The following is a 22,230-nucleotide window of genomic DNA, read 5'->3' on the forward strand; positions in this document are numbered from 1 at the left end:
TACAGAGCAGCAGCAGCGTCCAGGAATTTACAAAATGAGATTCACCTTGAGAATGTAGTCTAAATCAGATATGTTGTATGTAAAATCAGTTTAATGAAGTGTTGATGTTGACATTTCACTCAACACAGTAAGGAAGATCTTTCCGTATTCTGCAAGGGACTTGAGAATCGTAAAATAAACCAAGTTGGATAGGACCCATAAGCGTCATGAAGTGCAACTCCTGTCTCCACAGATGCTAAACAGTTAACTGGTTTTTATGGTATCCTAATCTTAAGCCACTTCTGAATCATTCTAAGATTCTATCCAATTTCACAAGTGTATTTTTGGACAAACGAATGATTTCTTAAGTGCTTATGAAAAAAATAATAATATGTAGAAAAAAACAAACTTTCCTTTTTTTTTTTTTTTTTATTTCTCTGTGACTTTTTTTCTCCAAGCATTCAAATTTAAGAGAATTCTGTCTTAGTACTGCAGAATATGCCTGTCCTGAATTCAAAATGCTCAGCTCTAAATTTTTTTTATTTTGTGCATTTGCTCCTTTACCACTTTGCTTTCCAGTTTGGAATTGCAGCAGGACCTTAGAGCAAAACTGCCCTGAGACCTGGTTTTCTTTGTACTGTTTTAGAAATGGCTCATGGTTTACCTTCATGCTTTGGAAGCAAAGCTGATCTGGCTGCCTTTTACGGTTTATCAGCCTCTTAACACTAGGCTCTGTACCACATTGAGTGCCAATCAGTTGTAATTTGCTCAGATAACAATGTTTCTATTGTTAGTGCTAATATTTCTGTTTGTTAAGTTGTCAGTGTAGTAGCTAGCTGTAACAAATAATTTCATGCTGAAGAAACAAGTTGCGAAGGCTTGTCTGTACAGGATGTGTAAGACTCTGTACGAAGGTGGCAAAGTAAAACCACGTCTCCAAATCACATTACCTTTGGCTTAATAATGGCCATATTAAATATCCAGAGCTTTTCTGCACTGATGTGCAGAAAATGTGATGTGGTATGGTGTCAGTATGGAGGCATAAGGTGTTGCCTTCAATTGCACTATTCTGAGAAGACAATCAGACTCTAAAATGAACACTCAAAATGATGTCTCATTTATTCTTCACGTCCCACCCACACCTTCTGGTCAGGGGTTAGCAGCAGCACCATGTGCTCTGCTCTCTGCAGCCTGACCTTCCTCCTCTTCTTTTTCAGCGTTCATCAAAATGGTAGCTTGACCAAAGGCTGGCTTTGGTATCTCTAGGTTCTAAAATTCTATAAAAACAGTGAAGGGCCTGGAGGGCAGGAGATGTGAGGAGTGTCTGCAGCCCCTGGGTTTGCCCAGCCCAGAGAACAGAAGCTGAGGGGAAGCCTGATGGCGGCTGCAGCTCCTCACAGGGAGCGGAGGGCAGTGCTGAGCTCTGCTCTGTGGCAGCAACAGGCCTGAGGGAGTGGCATGGAGCTGTGTTGGGGGGAGTATCTGGGGGTGAGGAAAAGGGTCTGCCCCAGAGGGCTTTGGGCATGGCATAGCTCCACAGGGCAGTGGGCACGGCCCCGAGCTGCCGTGGCTCAGAGAGCAGGATTCTCATAGACAAGGTTTGGGTTTGGGTGGTCTGTGTGGAGCCAGGAGTTGGATTCAATGACTGTTATGGTCCCCTCCCAACGCACGGTATTCTGTGATTCAGCTTTTGTAGTAGAAAGAATGCTGTTTTTCCTTACAGATCTTCAAAAGTCATTTTGTGGCAGTGGTCTGTGAAGCTGAGGATATAGTTTGCAATTAGAAAGCCCCATATGACATAAGCAGTATCAGCTTATATAATGCACTTAAGAAGCTGAACTACAGTTTGCTTATAATTGTGTACTTGTGAAATGTCTGCCATGTATTTGCTGTGATTTTGATTGTGAACAGAACCCAGCTTTCAGCTGAAATTCATTCCCACTAACCTCTTTTAGGTATATTCATATTTTATTGTCCAACGCTGAGTAAACAGCAAGTCAGACAATGTGTATTTGTCCTGATTAAACATACTTACATTTATCCTATCTCAACTGATTATATTAAAGTATGAGACAAAACTGAATACTCTTCTTGCTGCTTCCTCCACTGTGTAAGTAGAAGATCATGTTTCTATTTATCCGTGCTGCTATGCTTCTCTGTCTTTGTGGCTAGGTCTAAAGTGTGGCGTGAATTCTTTATCCGTATAGTGTGATGGTGGCTTGCAAGTGATGAAAAGCAGTTTCCTTTATGCAAATATCCATCTTCGTTAATGCTGTCAGACAGCAAGTGTGATATCCAGGGAATACAGGTCACTTTGTGGGTTACTGATAATGTAATCTGTTTTCCAAAAATAAATGAAATGAATCTTTGTATCTGTAGCCATCAGATGTACGTAAGCTAAAGGGAAACAGTTAAGTCAGACCCTATACGTGTGAATTCAAAGGAAAAATCAGACGAGAATTTGGAACAAAATCTTTTCTGATTAATTAGACTCATTGAAGAAGCATCATGATTTGTTGCAGAGACTTTCACAGATTAAGTATCTTATCTAAGCTGAAGGACTGATATTTACTTCAAACATTCCCCTGGTGAGCAATTCCTACATGGCCTTTTTCAGCAGACCATTATATATAGTAGTAGTTAACTTAATTTTTAAAAGCAGCATTAAGAAAAGCTTATTTAAAAAAAAAAAAAAAAAAAAAAAAAGTGTTAACAAATGCTACTCTTCTTTTTTCATGGATGACTTTTTCTTAGATGTTTGCTTTACCTTTCTGAGTAAAATGAAGAAAATGTGTGAAAAGGTAATTCTGCTTTTAATAGATGAGGTGCCACAACACAGACTGAAATATTCCCTAGCACTTACCACTTACATCTTTCAAAAGTTAATGACAAGTTAAAATTGAAAGGAGGTGCAATAGTTCTATTTGTAGGGAGTGGCCACAGGAGCTGTGAATCTTTTTAAAGATTCCAGAACGTGCAAAAAGACCCCTTCTTCCATGTACTCAACCTTTCTGCAGGCATTTCCAATCAAAGTCTAGTCATTTTGGTGCCTCCATTTCCAAAAGATCTGTTTTTGCTGTAGTTTTTGCTGGCCAAAGTCTGATTTATGCTGTCCAGCCCAGTCTGCCTTTCTGTAGTTTTGCTCTTTTGCTATCTTGTTCTCACATCAGGCAAAGATGGTGGTGCCTCCTATGGCTTCTGCGTACTTGAGCAGCAAAAGAAGTGCAGCTGAAGGCACTTCAGAAGCCCCTTCATATACCTATAGAAGAGCACCAGTCAGGTCTTTCATTCCTGATTTGATTATGTGTATAACCACATTCACACAGCCTCTGTATACTTCTGTCAGTTGCCCCAATCATGTTGTACATATTTATATCTTCATCCAGCTGTGTGTATTTGTAGCTTGGTTCATAGAGCTTTGTGCATATGGCTGAGATATTCCTCCTTTAGAAACGTTAGAAACAACAACCTTCTGCCTGCCAGACCAGGCAGAACAAAGCTGTTCAGACCTCTTGTACATCCTATATATCATCCTCACTGCAGAAGAAATGTAATTGTTTGTTATAGATCCCATCTTTTTATCTCAATGAATTATTGAGGCTAACAATTTAATTGAAGGTCACTTCTTATTACTAAGAGCTTTACAACTGAGCCGAAAATAGGAAAACTTTGGGGCTAGTTTCTGTATATCAGGTATAGGCAAGGATCATAGGTGAGCATTTGTAGACCCACTTTAATTAAATCAAAACTAATTTCTGTTCATTTGTTTTATCTTTAATTTTTGTGGTTGTTTTAATACAGGAATTGCCAAAACAGGCAGCAAATTATGTATTTCATTGGTCAAATAGCAAGAACGATACTAGCATCACAGTAAGGTTTTTCAGCTCCTGTCACTCTCATGCCTCTTCTGTAAAACTTGTGATTATACCTTTATATTGCTGACCACCTGAGTTCTGTCCTGGAGCAAATTTTTGCTATGTCATGTTACACTTCCTGTACTGTACAGCTTTTCCTGCCTTTATAAGGCATGTCAGTGTTTACTTCCTGTGCAAATTGAATGACAGTTGTCCAGTAAGACATTGTTAGCCGCTTAAATAATGGCAAGTATATTCTTCCACATGCTGCTTCTTGTTACAAATATATCCTTTTGAACATGAGGACTGTGAAGTATTTCTGATATCTATGCTTACAAAACTTGTGAATTTTCTGGAGGGGTGCTTTGTGATCTTCACAGAAGAAATAACTCAGTCTCTTCTTTTGTCCTAGTTTAGACTTGGATCTCTGAAGCTACAGAAAGTTTCACGTCCAGCTGATGTGGTTAAAGAGCTGATTGGCTATTGTCTGGACTGCTTAGGAGGACTCCAGGTGAAAAATGAGCACCTGCAAAAAGAAAATGAGAGGCTTTTCTGTGATTTGAGTGATGTTGAGAAAAGGTAAGTTTGAAAGGCTGTTCGCAAGTCATTCTTGAGAAAATCACACACATTTGTAGTACTCAGAGGGTGATGAGACCCTGGCATGGACTGCCTAGAGAAGCCGAGAATGACTCACCCCTGAAGGCAGTCAGGGTCGGGTTGAGTGGGGCCCTAGGCAGCATCATCTGGTGGGGGGCAACCTGCTCGTGACAGGAAAATTGGAACTAAATGATCCTTGAGGTCCACTCCGACCTAGCCATTCAGTGTGGGCTTTGCTGATGGATACATTTTGAGTCATATAATGAAAAATGCACATGATATTTTTTTGATCAAGGAGAGTTCTGCACCTAAATGCAGCGTATGTGGTCTTCTTCCTATGTCAAAGATAAGACTGATATCCCAGATCTTGCATTAAAGCTGTTTTTAACTTTATGTTGTGAAAAACAAAGTCCCCTTTTCTGCAGAATCCTTTCCACTCTTCTCAGCAAGGCGGTGTTTTTCTTCCCCTTCTGTAATGCTTATGGCTAGCACTTCAAATCATTGACAGTTTTGACTGGTTAGGAAGTTGCCATTGCTTTAATCTGGTCTGTGGAAGCAACCAGAATAGAAAATGAGGATGCTGTTATAGGAAAAAGAACCATGCGGGTTATTTCATTAATTACCATTTCATTTATGATCTGAATTGCCTGGTACTGCACACTGCAGTGAAGTCATCTATGCCTACTTTAGCTAGTATAAAGTGGTTAGCATGTAAAAGTCAGAGATTTATCTTGGCTTTGTGTAGTTTTATCTGAAGAACCATGTTTAGGAAGATTGATGAAAGCATGTAGGTAATTGGTGTTAATTTATCTTGAAAAGGAGAGCTAGCTTTTGGAAAGAGTTAGCTTTGTTTCTCTCTCATTAAAATGAGTAACAGTTTTTTCCTGACAATCTCCCTGACAAGCATATGGCCTTCCTAAATAGTGTTTTGCAGCCTAACAGTGTATCAAACAATGGTGTATTGTATAACCAGTATGCAGCACTGTGTTACACACTAATGTGTAATAGGCATTAGTGCTTATATCAATTTCCATGGTGGTGTACCACTTTTAAAGAGTAACCCCAAAGAAAAATTCGCAGTTGCCTGACAACCTTTGCTCTGTAAAGCAATGTATTCAAGGCTTTGAAAAAATGTTGATTTTTCTCTAGTGTGATTATATCTTAATAGTAAAAACATGATTTTTCAAAATAAATCCTGAAGGTTGTGCCATCATCAAACTTTGACCATGCCCCCTCAATAGAGTATAAAAATAATTTTTGTCCAAACATTAGATTTTTCTCTTCTTTTTTTCTTGCCTCAGCCCAGTTTACTATGCTGCCTCATTTCTGTTTTAGCCTCAGTTGCTGTGCCCAAGTTGCTGAAAATTTAGTGGATCTGCACAAAATCTTTGCCTGTGGTTGCTCACAAGAGTATTTCAAGTTTCACATTCTGTATTGCGTTTGTGGTTGAGAATTAAAAAAAAAAAAACAAGTATGAAGCATATGGTAGGAGAATAGCTCTCCCTCTCTTGCTTGAAACCAAGGCAAATCAGCTCAAATTCACTTTGCTTAAAGTTGCTCACTTCAGGACATTATTAGAATCAAAACAGAGTGCAGACTTGCAAGGTCTTTTTTTGTTCAATTTGGGTAGAATAATAAGAATGGAGAACTAGGTGGAATAATTCAGTCACCTCTTTTCCGCTTTCCCACTCTAATTTTCTGACAGCCATAAAATTTTAATGAGCTCAGCTCAGCAGCTTCGAAAAATCCTAATTCTTTAGTGTTCCTGGTTCTCCTGAAAGCTCTTTCCATAGCCTCAGTAAAATGATTAACAAGTTTCATTCAAGAAGTTAAATCTGCCTTGTGACCAGTTTGTAGACTAAATGCCAACCCTGGTCTGCTGTTGGCAATTGTCTGAATGTACAAGCTGCTCCAAAAGTAATGTCTCCTTTATGAGGTTTGCCTGTGACATCAGAGGCAGATTTTGGTGCTATGGCAGTAGAGACTGAACCTTCCTACCAATATTTAACTATATTTTCTATATTTTGCTTCCATATGACAGATAGCAGCAAAGGGGGAGTCTGACAAAATGGTGTCTGACATGGAAGTGTGGTTGAAGCAAAAATGTGTCATTGCATTCTTCCATGTGGAAAAGAATGGCACCCATCAACATTCACTGATGCTTGCTGAATGTTGATGGAGACCACAGAATGGATGTGAGCACAGTGAGGTGATGGGTGGTGCATTTCATCAGTGGTTACAAAAGTGGGTCACCTTCACTGGTGCCAGCTGTTACAATCCTAGCATGCAGGCTCTTGTGCATTGCTAGTGAAAATGTACAGCTAATGGTGGTGACTATGCTGACAAATAGTGTTTTGTAGCTGAGAAGTTGAGTGGTGTTATTGCGCTCTTTGTATCTTATGTTATTTCCATAGAAATAAATACGAAGCATTATTTTCAGAGTGACCCATGTATATGAGATAATCCACTCATTTGTGTACGGCTTGCTATTGTCAGCAGTTTGCTGACATCTCCAGGAATGGCTTCTGCCACTTCCCTCGGGATTTAGGTCCATATAAAGGAAAAAGTCAGGATAACACTAAAAATCCTTTTGAAAAGAAATCGTCTGCATCCTCAAATTGCTAAATTACTTAGGTTATCTACTCAGAGCTGTGTGGTGTCTGATGTTTTGAGCGTTCCTGACAGAAGATACACCATCTTTAATTTTCATTGTCTTTGTCCTTCTGGTGATTGAAGGGTAGGATTTTACCTGGCAGAAGCTTTTCCTATTTTTAGGAAATGACTGTATGTAGATAACATCAGTATTAAAGTTTCTGGATAGCTGAACTGTGCTGCTTTTGATCTGTAAACATAAAATAAATACTTCTAAGACAGGACCTGGTAAGCTGGAAATAAAAAAGCTATAGAAATTTTCAAAAGGATTATTCTGACTATGTTGCAGAACAGTATGTTTGTTTGTGAGTCTGTGTGTATGAACACCTCAGAGGTAGATGAATTAAAGTATCAAAGCAGGATAGCTGTAGCTTTTATTTCATGTAGATAATTAAGGTAATAAATGTAAAACAGTAACAACCTTTAACAAAATAATTTGTTGGTGAATAAAGCATAAGTTAAATACTTGTGTGTGATATTTATTTCTTATCAAGCATCTAAAATTAGGGTAGACAAACCAAAATCAAAATACCTACAAATTGATGTTGTGGTCAGCTATACTGACAATATGTTTAAACCACAAACAACTTATAAAAATGCAGCTTAGGTAGCTTGGCACTTGAAATTGACTCTTCAGCAAGAGCTCATTGAAATTCCATACCAACACCAGTGCTGGGGGAAGGGAGGTGTGAATCTGAAGTGTAGTAAGAAGGTGCCATGAGAGCAGCAATTATTTTAGAGCATGAATGACAAGGATACATAGGTAGCATATTTCGAGTATTTGAGTGTGTAAAATGCATAAATGTCAACCAGTTACATAGTTCATGCTAATTTTTATTAAGCATATATGATCTGTGCATTTAGGCAGTACGGAAGGACTGAACAGGTGCATTATTTTCTGAATTACTCATGATAACCATTCTTAATACTAGCTGTTTTGTGTAGCATGTGCAATTTTTTAGATGGATATTGACTTGTATGACTGGCTCACCAAAAGCACTGCACTTGCATAAAAGACAGATCTTAAAAGTAGAAAATAAGAGTCAATTCACGTGCAAATAAGAGTCACCCCATTCTAGCCATTAACTGCTGTTTATTTTCATTATACTTGAAAGTTGTCTTTGAGATAAGTAGCTCCTTTGTTTGATCTAGGGAGATTGTATTTTGGTGAGACAAATCACACACAGGCACGAGCATGTGACAAATTGCAATGAAAGGTTGTATTTGTAACTGATGAGGTATTGCAATGAAACCCAGCCAGCTTTGCTTAGTGGTACATAATTCAGGTAATGCATGCCTGAGTGAATCCTAAAGGCTGTACCAAGCTGCAGCCAGAGCCACCCCCTTGAACACACACATTTGTATCACAATCAGTGCATCCCTGTTCTCAAGCAGCAGAAGTTTGCTACATTTTTAGGTATTGTGTGCCCCATAATGTTATTACTTAAAGCCAAATGACTTGCAAGTGTATCATTACTGTGAAACTATATCACACTTGCCATTTTGTTGAAAGCTATGCCAGTTAAATGTCTGTATGTGAGGAATATATATATGCATGAATTCCTTTAAACATTTTTTTTTTTTTAAAAAGGAAAAAGTATGTCGACCTGAATGAAAATATTCATGTATAATTAAGTAATGGCATCCTACAAGTTGATTTTACCTGATTTTACCTGCTATGTCCTTCCAACAAGAACACTTAATATTTTCTTGCATGCATACAGGGAGTGTGTATTTTAAGATGCTCTAATTTTGTTCTGGAGCATCAAGGAGCCAGCTAATCTTGCAATAGCTTCTATGCTTCTTAATGTCCAGGCAGTATCAAATGTACTCCATTGAGGTTGTTACATGGATTTTCATCAGAAGATAACTTTGCAGGATTCAAAGGACTTCATTGGGGTTATCTTACTTGGCATCGTTTTGGCCAAGCAATGAAAATGTCTTAATGTAGCAGTTTGAATCAACCTCAGCTGCTCTGCCGTTGCCCAGTTCACGGGGAAAGTAAAGGAACAGCAATAAACACTTCCTTCACTTAAAATGTTTGTGCAGGAGAGATGGGAGTTTTCTGAAGCACTTAATACATCCAGGATCACCATACTGAACAAAAATATATTTTCCATTTTTAAGTGTATGGAAGTATTTAATTTCAAGCATGTAAATGACAATTTGCCCAATTATTGCATTTTATTTTTTTTAATCTCTTTTTCTTTGATAAGTGTGAGGCAATCCCTGTCCTTACCTTTCTTCTTCTGCGAGTTAGTCAAGGCATGCCTGGGCCCTGTATTAGGTTTTATGGTCCTTTGTGCTTTGATATTTTGTCTGTTTGTTCACCACTAAACAGTTAACTTTCCTTTAATAGGTGGAAAGCCTCCTGATACTTGATTAGTACGTATGATCTTTCATTTAGGAATTATTGAACCGATCTATATGGTAATGATGTTCTGTTATTTGCATTTAAATTAGATGAATTATTTATCAAGTGTGTCCCTAAAGCACTGCACTGTAGGCTTAATACTTCATGAGATTATTTTCTGCTGTTTTTCTTCTTACATCATATATGGTTTTGATCTACAAATGAAATAATCAGAATTTATATAGCAAGTATGTTGAAATTTTTTATCTTATAAATTAATATTTTTAAAATCTGTTATGCATATGTGTTTAATTCCAAAAAAACCCTTCTAAATTTTTTTCACTATGTTTGCACAGACTGGTGAAAAGGATGCTGTTTATAAGTTATTACTATTTGAAATAATAGAAGTAGTTATGTTAATCAGAGAGATCATCAAGATGTTTACTTGTTATCATCTGCTATTGAAATATTTGGGTTCAACCCAAGGATTAAAAAAGTTATAAAATACTGGAATAACTAAATGAGCATTAATATATAATGAACATTAATTGAAAGTCACTTTCTTCAGTGTTCTTGTATTTATTTATATCCCAGTTTTGCCTTTCCTGTATCTCAGTATATATACACATTCCTAATTTTAAAAAACGACTGTCCTTCATTCTGTTGAAATTCACTTACCTACAGATGCACATTAAACTTTTAAAAACACAAAGATTTTTTTTCGCTCTGAAAATTCTTGATGTCTTTAAAACCATTTTCATATAATTTTGTAAAAAATTTAATCCTAACAAGTAATTCTGACTGGTTCAGGAATATGGCTTCCACTGCCCATAAGATTTCAGCTTTGTATCTCTTGGAAATAGAGACCACCATACTAGAGTTTTTAGTTTTTTTGCCTTTGAATGAAAAAAAGGATTACTGGTGCTATTAAGTGTTGCTCCAGTGCCCTGCTGAGTTTCTGCACGCGGCTGTTCAGCAGAGCAAGGCACGCTCCGTTGCTGATGAAAAACAAGTGAATCGACATCTGTATCAGCCACATCTGTGTGGGTGTATCTGCATGAGTGGCCTGGAGTGTATGTTGGGTGCCTTGGCCTGACTCTGAGTTCTGTTTCTTATTTTTTTGTTTTGGGGGAAATTTTTCTTTTTCTCCTTCTCAAGTGTGTTTCAAGTCAGAGTATGTAGGACAGATTTGGTGCCTGTCAAGCTTAATTGTATCTATTTGTAATCTCATTATGTGTATCCTGCTAAGCAATGCCCACTCTATGAATTCAGCACTGAAACGAAAGAGCAGTTGTGCCTACTTAACTTTGAGATGCCTGAGAGATGTGTAAGAATCTATTAAATATATATATATATAAAGAGAAAATTTCCCCATGAAAATGCTGTTCTTCTGGTAGTGAAGTTCATTGCACATTTCTATGAAAGAAGCTGCTTCTGGCCTGTTTCAGTTGAAAGATGCTGAACTAGTTATGCAATGTATATTATGGGAGTTTATTAGGAAGGCTGTCCTCAAAACTGAATTTTCTTCCAAAATACACACAAATTTTTAAAAAGAAACGATGTGATGCATAAGGTAAGCAACAGTTTGTTTTATCTTGTAGGCTGGAAAAATGTGTAGAAGCTAAAGAAGAACTGGAGGCAGATCTTTATAATCGGTTTGTTTTGGTGCTGAATGAAAAGAAGACGAAGATAAGAAACTTGCAGAAATTGTTGAATGAAGCTAAAGAATCTGCACTGGATACCCAATGTACAAGGTATCTCCTGATTTCCCTGAGACACTTGGTGTCACATCTGGCACATGTTTTGGTTCTGTTTCTTTAGCCATAGCATTGGATGATAGTTCTTTCTGGCAAAGTTCTTGGTTATCCAAACAGTGCTGTTACTCATGAGAGCAGAGGATTCTTTGGAGAGTTATTGCAAATAGCAGCATATTGTTTTGGGCTCTATAGCACATAAATAAATATTAATTGAATCTCTCCTCTACAATATTCTATTAGGGTGCAGTTGATTTTTCCAAACATTGTGCCATTCCTAGAGGTGGTATTTTTGTATGCTTTCTTCTCCAGTTCTTTGATCCTTCTTCTTCTTTGGGAAACAAAAACATCTAAATTTCCATGTTTTTATGTGCTTTTAATTTTAAAAGTAGACTAAGAATTTTTCTTATGCTACAACATGCTTCTGTTTACCATTTTTATGTAGCCTTGTTTTATATCTGCTTTTCTAATCTGTCCTTCAACCTGATTAATCTAGGTGTATTAAGCATAACTCTGGGGACTCCATGTTGACTTGTATCAACTTGCATTGTCTCTAACACAGTTCAGAAAAGATCATTTGTCAGAGATAGTAGAGGGAATATGAACTTTTTTTCTGTTCCCTTTCTTCCTAGTGGTAGTATAGCTACAACACAGATGGCAACAGAGAAAGAAGATGACTATGATGGCAGTACTGAGGAAGAAAGTGAAAATTTAATTCAGTCCTCATTACCATCAGGTAAGGCAGAATGTACTGTCTTTGGGGAATATAATGGGGAGAACAATCGCTTCATAAAAATAAGCCCTAATGAAGACAAAATACTACCTGACAAGCTACTCAATGACAAGCCAACCTGTAAGCCTTAAAAATATCTCTCTTTGAGAAGAGTATAATACTGGCATATTCAAATTAAAGAGAGGTAGTTTAAATGCATATTGCATGAGTGAAAGTGCTGTCTTTTCTTCCAAAATGACAAATTGCATGCTTTGCAGAACTAATTGTAGTCTAATGGTACCTGAACTATCAACAGTTTAATTTTAAATTCCAGGAATCTTGATGCATATCCAGTAACTGCTAAAATGTAAAATCAAGTTTCAGCAATGTTTAAAAAGGGGAAAGAGAAGAGGTTTAACTGCAATTAATTAATTAATTAATTAAATAAAAGCTGTGCATTCATTTTGCATCATAAAATGGAATAAAAATGTATTTATAGCAGAATTAATTTTAACTTGCATATGAACCTTTGTCCTTGTGACGGTGCTCACAAAATTCAGTTTGACTGAGTTTTCTCATACTGGTAAAGTATGTGGGCAACAATAGCCCGCTCTACAGTATAAGATATTTATATGTGAATCATAAGAAATTTTCTGCAAAGTAGTAAGAATCTGCAAGGTGAATGCTATCAGAGTTCTAAAACTTCAATAGCACTTGCCATATAGTTATGATAAACTTCTGCTCAGATCTAATAGGCTCTTCAACTGGTGCTTTCTATTTCTACTATAGATGAAGGTAATCAAGAACAATAAACAACTGTTTAGCATGCAATTGGGAAGTAGAAATGTCCAAGGCCCTGACAGAAGTGGTATTAGAATTTGTAAGTCGTAAGTTTGTTTGTTGAGGACTTTCTAATCTAATATAAAGCAGGCAGAGCTTCAGACAAATGCAGAAAATAAGCAGAGATTCTACAGCTATGAAAATAAATGGTTTTGTATTGGCATGTGATCTTTAGTTCAGAAAACATTTATTTCGAGTAATTTTTGGTAAGCTCAGATAACATTGAGAGTAATACTTCTTGCTTAGTGAAAACACAAGGGAAGTAAAAAAATACTGATTCTTTTGAAAGGTTTCATAGGAGTTAACTAGCTCGAGAAGCTGTTTGGGACAGACAAATGATTTCAAAGAACAGAAACGAAACTCTGCCGCTCAAGCTATAATGAGGATCTGAACTGATCAGTATTGCTGGAAAAAATAGCAAGTGCATTTTTATTTTCACTAAAGTTTCAACTTAAAATTGAGGGTTAAATTAAAAAAAAAAAAAGTTTTCACTTTCCTCCTCAGTGCTGCCATCATGGTCATCTTCTTTCTCTGTTGCCATCCGTATTGTAGCTATACTATCCCTAGGAAGAAAGAAAACAGAGAAAAAACTCATGTTTCCTTGTACTATCTGAGAAAAATTATATTTATTTCTGCCCTGTCTTAGAGAAATGCAAGCTGACACAAGTCAACGTGGAGTCCCCATGGTTATGCCTAATACACCTAGAATGATCAGGTAGACGGGCAGATTAAAATATCAGATATTTAAAAAGTTACAAAAAAAAAAGTGCTTTCTGTTGCCTTTGAGAGATATAGTTCTTTGATAGCGACTAAAGAGTTCTTTCAATTGCAAGAACTATTTCTTAGTTTCTAGTACATTTTTTCTGGAATGTTTGGAGCACTTAAGGGATTCCTGGTGATTTGGAAAAGCAGCTGCCAATATTGACTGAAAGAAAAAGTAAATTAAATGATATATTCAATTACGCGTGTATGACTCAGATGTTGGTCTGAGGCGAATGTCAGAGCATGTCTTAATGAAGAAAAATATCAAGAAAAAGAATAAAAATGGTTAATTCCCATCCTTGTGCAGGTGCAGAAACTGGTGAATGCAATCTAGATACTTGTGTGTTCTGTAATGAGATTTCCAACAGGGTGAAGAAGATAAAAAGAGAAAATAATGGATTTTGACTTCTGTAAGATATCATTCTGTGCCACATTTTGTTCAAGAAACTGGAATGTGGAAATTAACCTAGTAGATGGTACATAGATTCTCAAACAAGGTAATATGTCTATCTGATAATACAAATGGAAAATTATCATTCTTATTTATACATTATGAAGTTGAAGATAATTTATATAAACCAATTTGCATTTGTGAAGCACTGGCTGTAATCTTACTGCATGTACTCTTAACACAGTGTAATGCAAAGATTTGCAATGCTTTGATAGCTACTACTCTTTGCTTGAGAAGACTAGCAATTTCTCAAGCTTTGCTTGGTCCAGTCCCTTTTACTACATAAAGATGGGTACCCCTGAGTATTGTCTCTTTGCCTTCCCCTTGCAGACTCATAGAGCAAGTCCAAGAGCTTGTTGGACAACTTTTGCATCCTGCTTCATGTCACACCCATTATGGGACTGCAGCAGTGCTGTGCCTGACCTTGCAGCTTAAAACTTGGCCACATTAGTTCATATAGTCTCTGCCTGACCTGCTATAAGTTTGTGTCTTCCCAGTTCTACCTGCTGGTAGGGGCTACTTTGGGGAATAAAGAATGAGCAATGAGTGATTTAAAAAAGTGGAATACAAGTGAACTGTGTGATTTTTGAATAAAAATATGACTTTGCCCCTTGACACAGGAATGCATCAAATTTGAGCATCCAGACCTGAAAGAAGGGGACAGTAACATAGTGATGACATTGAAGGGACTGGCAAATGATTTACATGAAATACTGAGACAAAGTTTTGACAGCCATTGTAGTCATGTTCTAAAAGAAACTGCAAGTGAGACATTATGATAGAAGATTAATTCTAGTGTAATTAGTTCTCGTGTAATTGATGATAGATCTAGAGGGAATGGCTTCAAGCTGCACCAGGGGAGATTCAGGGTGGACATCAGGAAATACTACTTCTCTGAAAGAGTGATCGGGCAGTGGAATGGGCTGCCCAGGGAGGTGGTGGAGTCACCGATGCTGGAGGTGTTCAAGGAATGTTTGGACGTTGTCTTAAGGGCTATGGTTTAGTGAGAACTATTGGTGATAGGTGGATGGTTGGACTGGATGATCTTGTAGGTCTTTTCCAACCTTGATGACTCTGTGATGGATGGTCTTTCCATCCAGCTGTTATTAATTAACTTGACTAACTGCAACTTGACACCTTCTCTGAAAATACTCAAGACCTGTCTAGGCACTTTCTTGTAACCTACTTTAGCAGGTAGATTGGACTTGATCTCCAGAGATCCCTTCCAGTCCCTATGATTTTGTGATTCTGTGATACAATGAACAGTCGAATTGTAGAAGAAAGCCTCCTTTTCTCATCTACATAAAGACATTTACTCACGCTTGAACTTTCATCCAGGCTGTCAGATAAGTTTTCAACTTCTGCGCAGCAGCTGGTTGCATTTATCTGCTTAGCTTTGCAGAAACGTTGTGTAAGGACATTTTTCCTACAATAATGATTAATCTGTAACTAAAAGTTTTCTTTAAAATTTAGAGGTTTGGCACTTGTAGTAACATTAGAAGGTATGATTTATGGTTTGCTTTTCGATGGCAGTCTACTTCATGACTTAGATCCAAAATCAACTGAAATATGCTAATTATTGTCTCAAGTCCACATACTAATGCTATTAATGATGACCAAATTTAAATTGGATTGCAAGTTATTAGTAAATAGAACACCCAGGAAAACATAAGATATTTATAAGAAGTACAAGGTTTATAAGTAATGCCATCTATTTTTCTGTACAACTTTGCTCTCATGCAACTTGTGCATGAGGTACATTTCTTTGGTGCATTGGTTAGTATTGTGATTACAAGACTGAAAAACACAATCAGCTCATATGTTCACTGCATTTTAGTGAATTCTTAAGCAGCAGCTAGAAATGGTGTGCCAGGTCCTTATAAATGGCTATGAACTTCTGTTGGAGAGAGTTTCCCCTCTAGAAGGACAGGAAGGAAATCCTCCTGCTATTGGAGAGTTCTTCAGAAATAGGGACATTTGGATGTTTCCTGGGGCTGGGTAGAGGTTGTTTTCATTTTGTTTTTTTAAAGTTTGGTAAGATAAGAACTGGGCCATGGAAAACTGAGATACGGTTGTTGCTTTAACTATTGATAGTTCATCAAAGTTCCACTAACTTCATAGGTTCCTCTCATTTGGTACTTCTGATGTGCTCTTTAGCACCATCTCTTTTCTTTAGCTCCTCCTTCACATGCTGCTTCCAGGCTTGTACCTTCCAGGGTTGCTCCTTAATCAGAGGTCTGATATTTTGTTTAGCTTGATAAGTGTCTGGTGTTTTAAGGTTCATCATTCTTGTTTGGGTCCTATGACGGCAGAAAGAATTATATACACAGAGATGAGAGGCATCTGGAGCAGGCTTGAAAAGATTACAGCAAGATATTGATTGGGGTAAGACTTTGAAAGATCTTCAGATCTTTTTATATTCCTTTGTTAACACGATCTGTTTAAAACTAAAAATTTAAAAAAAAAAAAAAAAAATCTGAAAATTGCCAGTCTTTTTGACCCCTGTATTTCTGTTAGCCCACAAGACTGATGTGGTGACTCAGTTAGCATGAAGCCACACACCGAGGCAGGAAGCTTCTGTTGCTGAGTGACGCAGAAACACTTACTGTAATTAAGGACAGCCCAGAGAACATACCAGCTGTGGTCTGAGTTCATCACATCGATTTCGTTTTCAATTATAATTTTTACTCTTATTTGGTCTAGCTCTGAGTACTTTCTCCTAGAAGGCTTAAAAAGACAGTAAGACTATCAGACTAAGAAAACAACATTTGAAGTCATGACTAGCAATCATGTCTATGTTAGATGAATGAAGTCCTTTTGTTAACTGTGAAAAATATTTCAGTGCTCCGTATGGCAGGAAGATTTTAAAACAGAAACAAGTATTGAGTACCCTCTCTCCTTACTTCCAAGGAAACTGAAATGTAGACAAGGGCTAAAAGTTTTCCTTTTTGCAGGGTTTGGAAGATTACCTGAGAAAGGATGGTTATTCCTTTATCTAGGAATGTGATGAAATTGTGGTGTAGATATTATATACTGTACTCTATATAGATGTGAATGATAATGTATCAGGAGAAGATAAGCAATAGAAAAAAAAAAATTTGTAATTGATTGCTCTTATTTTCAGTTACAATGCTATTAACTGTGGCTGTCTAAAAGAGGCTACTGGGCACCAATCTGTAGTCAGCTTGCTTTCTCTCTACTTAATTTTCTCTTGCCCATGAATCCTTAGTGATACTTCATATTAAAATTGGTGGAAGTGATTGCTCTTTAGGATTCAGAAGGACCTCACGGTCCTTGCATGGAATTTTTATGTTCTGTGCTTGCTGCCATCCACATGGAAGTGTTCTATATCATGTGAATTCTAGAACTCACAATACTCAGACATTTCTGAATGTTTCCTTATGGGGACCAAATTAGTTCTAATAAGCTCTCAGTAATGCCTAAAATAAATAAGAGTGAGCACCTTGCCATTTTTCACTTTTTAATATGCACCTATTCTCTTCTTCTTCATTTACGGTCTTGCTTAAGGATTAAATGTTGTGCCTTCAAGAGGCTATGGCCATTTAAGTTTAATTAGTTCTCTTGTGTAGTCCAAGCCACCAATAGCTTGATGCTTCTGGTTAATAAGCTTTGATCAAAGTTATTTTAAAAAATGCCTATTATAGCAGCACCCAACTGTGCTGTGTGGTTGAAGTTCCATCTGTCAAAGCTTCCTCTTCAAAGCCTATTTTAAGTAGTTTTAGAACTTGGACATTTTAATTGACTCTGGGCTTAAATTATTATTTTAATTTATTTTTTTTGTCAAGCTATAATTGGAAATGGCTAGTCTGAAAGAATAATCTCATTTCCCTTTCCCTTAAAGCTGTTTATCTGAAACATTGCTACAGATCCACTTTTTTTCCATAACCTGATGTTTTTATGCATGTAAGATGTCTATGCTTGCCCAGCAGCTTCCCATCCATGTTATACCACATATCCTGGTCAAAATACTGTCAAAGGAAAAATGGCAGTGTTCCGTGTCTCTTTAAAAAATCTGTTACAAATATTATACTGAGAGGCATTATTAAGGTTTTACTTTAAAATATCATTCTGAAAATTATCAAAAGTGTGTACAGCTATACTTCTTAGTATACATGTGTCAGTACATGAAGTAACGTAGCTGAGTATGGTTGCCTTTCAATGAATCAATATATTCAGGGGAGGGTACAGAATCACAATGATATAATATTAATAGATTTATGCCTTGACAATACTACTGTGGATTACTTTTTCATTACTGATCAAACGAGTCACCACACTGTAGGTTAGAAGCAATGGCATTATCTAGTATCAAGAATAAAAACTTTTTTTTTTTTTTTGACTTGTGCATTGGCAACACACTACTTAATGTTAAGTATAAAGGAACTCTGCTTCTTTGGTGGGCTGTATTTTTTTAATGTGTAATTAAGGTTCTGTTGGAATCATTGCCACTTTAAGTGTCAGATTCAAGTTTAATTGTAAGGTGAATTTTAGAATCATTACAGATTTAAAGTCCACGTATAGTGCACTTCTATGCATATTGCTGTATTTTGTCTCCCCACATAGTAACAAAGATGGTTTACATAGTGCTATATTATAAATTTGGAGCTGGGTGGAATTACTGTACGTTTTTACTTTGGGTTTTATATATCCCTGTACACATTAACAAATAACTTGAAGTTCCAATCATTTAAAAAACTGCATTAGAAGAAAAAAAAAAGAGTCAGTGATATAAATGCTCATTGTATCTTTGTGAGTACTGATGAGTTCCTATGGGACAGGTAAAGGCAAGGTCGAGCCTCCTTCTGTTCTTGCTCGTATTTCACAACAATCTGACATGTACCAAACAGGCTGCAATTAGAGAACAGCTTGACATAAATTCTGTGACTGGATGTACATTTTCACTGGACATGCACATTCTGATACTGATTTCCTTTGCAAAATCCTGTAACTTGACCATCTGCCAGGCAGCATTATTTCAGTATGACCCTTTTTTTGTTTTCTATCCTTCGTGAACTACAGAAGACCTATTTCAACTCACATTGGAAGAGAATGTAATTCATCAGTTGTGAAATCAGAGCATTAGTGGTGCTAGAATAGTGCTACTAATACCCCTTCACTGTTTTATCTTCCTTCAGTAAATAGTTAAAAAGCAACTGTTTATCAAGTAAATTGGAAACTTTTGCTAGTGATCAGCAACCTTCTTGTGTTATTCCCCATTCTAATAATGTTGTTTGTTCTTGTGCTCTTAGAGTACTGACTCTTTATGCATTTGTTTAGTATCCAGCATAATGGTCTTCTGGGGATCTGTTGTATTTAAAAATTAGTGATAATTATTATTCTTTTACCAAAATATACTTCAGTACATGTACTACAGAAGATAGAAAAAGTAGAATGCAACATACAGTAACAACATTATTTTATTTTTACATATGCAGCACCTGATTCATTGTGCACTCATACCATGGACCTGGTTTAAAAAATTCTTAGAGTTGCAGGTCATAAATTGGTTTACATGGAGGTACAGGCAGAGGTTCATTTTCCCTCTTGAGCGTCATTGTGGAAAAGTAAAACAAATAGAGACTTTTTATTTTATTTCTGATGTTTTTTATTGTGATATGGTCTGTCTTTAGCATACATTCTTATAGTGCCTAATTTAATATTTTTCATTTTATTTTCAGTTCACATCATTTATTTATGGTAGTTTTCTTGCATGTTTACAATGACAGGTATTTGCTTTTATGGCTGAATGGTTTTAAAATGTAGATAATTCAGAGAGGAAGGCAAGACATCAAATATTTTTTCATATTATGTAGAAATCAAATAAAACAATTCACATGATAATAACACAATACATTTGTGTTCTTTTCTCACTTGGAAATATGGACATACTTTAGAAGGATTTGTCTTGGTTTTAGCAGTATCAACTCATGGAGAAATGTTCTTTCATCAAGAGAAGCATTGGTTCTTGAGAAAAATAGCTCCTGCAGGAGTACTGATAGTGAGTTTCTATAACGCTGAATGTTTGGATAAAAGCTCTTATCTTTACCTGTTGAATAGTCTGCCTATCAGTGGCAACAAACAAAGCCCGGATGCTGCTGACTCTTGCAGACCTGGGAATTCTGTGTTCAGCAAGGAGCACATTCAAGCTAAGTTTCCTGGCTTAACTTGAAACTTCTGGCTATGTGCATAACTTAAAACATCTCTTCCCATTTTAATATGTATAGATGACATACATTGTGCTTCACATGTGTTTCGTCATGACTGGTGGTAACACAAGCAACCGAAATTTTCCACTGCTTTTTACTTACGTTAATTTTAGGTACAATAACAAGCTTCCAGTTCTGAAGTTAAAATGTTTCTGTTACCTAGCAAAAAATACCAGAAAGGCATTTACTCAGGCTACCTGTCTAACATTCTCTTAAATTACTTCCTATCTGTATTACAATGTCTTATTTGACACTGCAAGCAGTGTATCTTGATTAACAGCTGGGATACTGAAGATTGTACTATAACATATGGCAATTTCCTTGATTTATTTCTGGTACAGGTGAAAGTATGCATCTTTACTTCATTTTACTTGATTTAACTTGACTTTTTCTCAACCTGACTTTATGCTCTGGTTCTGGTACGTATTTGCTAGACTGAAGAGTTAGCTTCTCCAATTGGGTATGCTTCTTGTACCCAATATTTGTATCCTGATATCCCATAAGTATTTGACTAGAAACTTAATTCAGACCTACAGAAACATGCAAAACATTCCTACTATGTAAAATAAGAATAGAAAATGACTTTTTTTTCCTTTTTGTCCTTTAAAAAGACTTTGATTAAGAAGGAGAAAATCCTTTTGCTCTGTAGGCTAAAGCTTGCAAATGTAATACATAGATTGCTGTATGGGAGTTTTATTTTTTCCTTCTTTCCTCCTTCTTTTCTCCTTTATCTTTATTGTTTTACTGAGCATTGTTACTGTCTATGTACATCTCAAGTGACAGATTCAGTCACAAATCATTTCCTTTTTATCCTTTAGGTTTTATTTTAAAAGTAGCACATATTTCAGTTTAAAAACTGTTGAGAGTGAAATGATATAGGGACAAAAATTGTTTTAGGACAAGGTGCTTTAGTTGATAAAAGCTCAATTTGCAAATCCACAGAAAAAGTTTTATACAATGTTAGATTTCTTGGATGGCAGTTTTGTCGAGCATTACGCTGGAAAACTGAGAAACTTCTTTTCATTGTAATGATGAAAGGCTCTCTTTCAGGACAGCTTTCTTCAGTCTGCATAACCCTACATGCATTGCCATACAAGTTTCATGTAAAATATTGTACATTTGTAAAATCTTAGTGGGAAATGAAAAAATGGCTTTAAAATAATTCAGAGACTGTAGATAAATGAAGTCTAATTATCACTGCGTCATTTTTAAAGTTATTAATATTTGTATAGTCTGCTTGTTTTCAAAGTTTAACCCAAGCTTGTTGATTTATACTCCTTTTCGCCAACAGGCAAAATTAACTCATAAAGAAGATATTATTTAAAAAGCTTTTCTTAGAGAAGATCAAATATTATGTTACATACTCTGAGAGACAGCTTTATTCAAGTGTGACCTGATGGAGGAAAGAGATGTTTTCAAATCTAAAGCTGCCAGCAGCATCTTAGTAGTTTTGACTTACTGTATAAATTAATGGGAATGATGCCCAATTGAGAATATGATAAACTGATAAACTCTGTCTTCTATTTTTGTATTAATTTGATGGAGAACAGAGAAAGAGAATGTACATTCTTACATTTACAAATCCCTCCCTTTCCTCACATATTTATGTTTTATTTATTTAATTATCATAAGACATAAATAATGTGACAGATCCTCACACCTTCTATGAATAGCCAACAGTTAATTCACAGGAGTCAGAGCTTCACATATAAGAAGAAAGGTGTAAAAAAAGCCCTCTAATATTTTGCAGTATGTATTTTAATACATGATTGTTTTTACTCTAAATAGATTAAATCCCTGATGCCTAATTATTCATATAAAATGATGATTAAGTTCGTTCACTCTGGATATGACTCTTCTGTCTTAGAAACTGAAGACCTAACTTTTCTTAATAAAGAATAGATTTAAATAAACACAATATTAGAGAAATGATCTTCTGAAACTTTTTATCCCCAGTTCACATCTCTTAACTAGTGACAAGTCTTAACTAATGTGAGATAGCAGTTAGTGGGTGTGATCATGACCGCCTAAGACTAATTATCATACTGA

The 22,230-nt window shown here is 36.3% G+C and overlaps 1 protein-coding gene across 2 annotated transcripts in view; it reads left to right on the forward strand.

The window, feature by feature from the left end:
* The window catches only part of XRCC4 (X-ray repair cross complementing 4), a 175,405-nt gene that overhangs the window by 72,406 nt on the left and 80,769 nt on the right, over positions 1 to 22,230 (forward strand). For both annotated transcript variants that reach the window (XM_042866187.1, XM_042866188.1), the window contains exons 4-6: positions 4,246 to 4,412; positions 11,037 to 11,189; positions 11,822 to 11,925. In XM_042866187.1, the coding sequence (XP_042722121.1) occupies positions 4,246 to 4,412; positions 11,037 to 11,189; positions 11,822 to 11,925 (424 nt within the window). The remainder of the gene's footprint in view (positions 1 to 4,245; positions 4,413 to 11,036; positions 11,190 to 11,821; positions 11,926 to 22,230) is intronic.

Source organism: Lagopus leucura, unplaced genomic scaffold (assembly GCF_019238085.1).
Source record: "Lagopus leucura isolate 7727_CA_CO unplaced genomic scaffold, USGS_WTPT01 Super-Scaffold_810, whole genome shotgun sequence".
Lineage (NCBI taxonomy): Eukaryota > Metazoa > Chordata > Aves > Galliformes > Phasianidae > Lagopus > Lagopus leucura.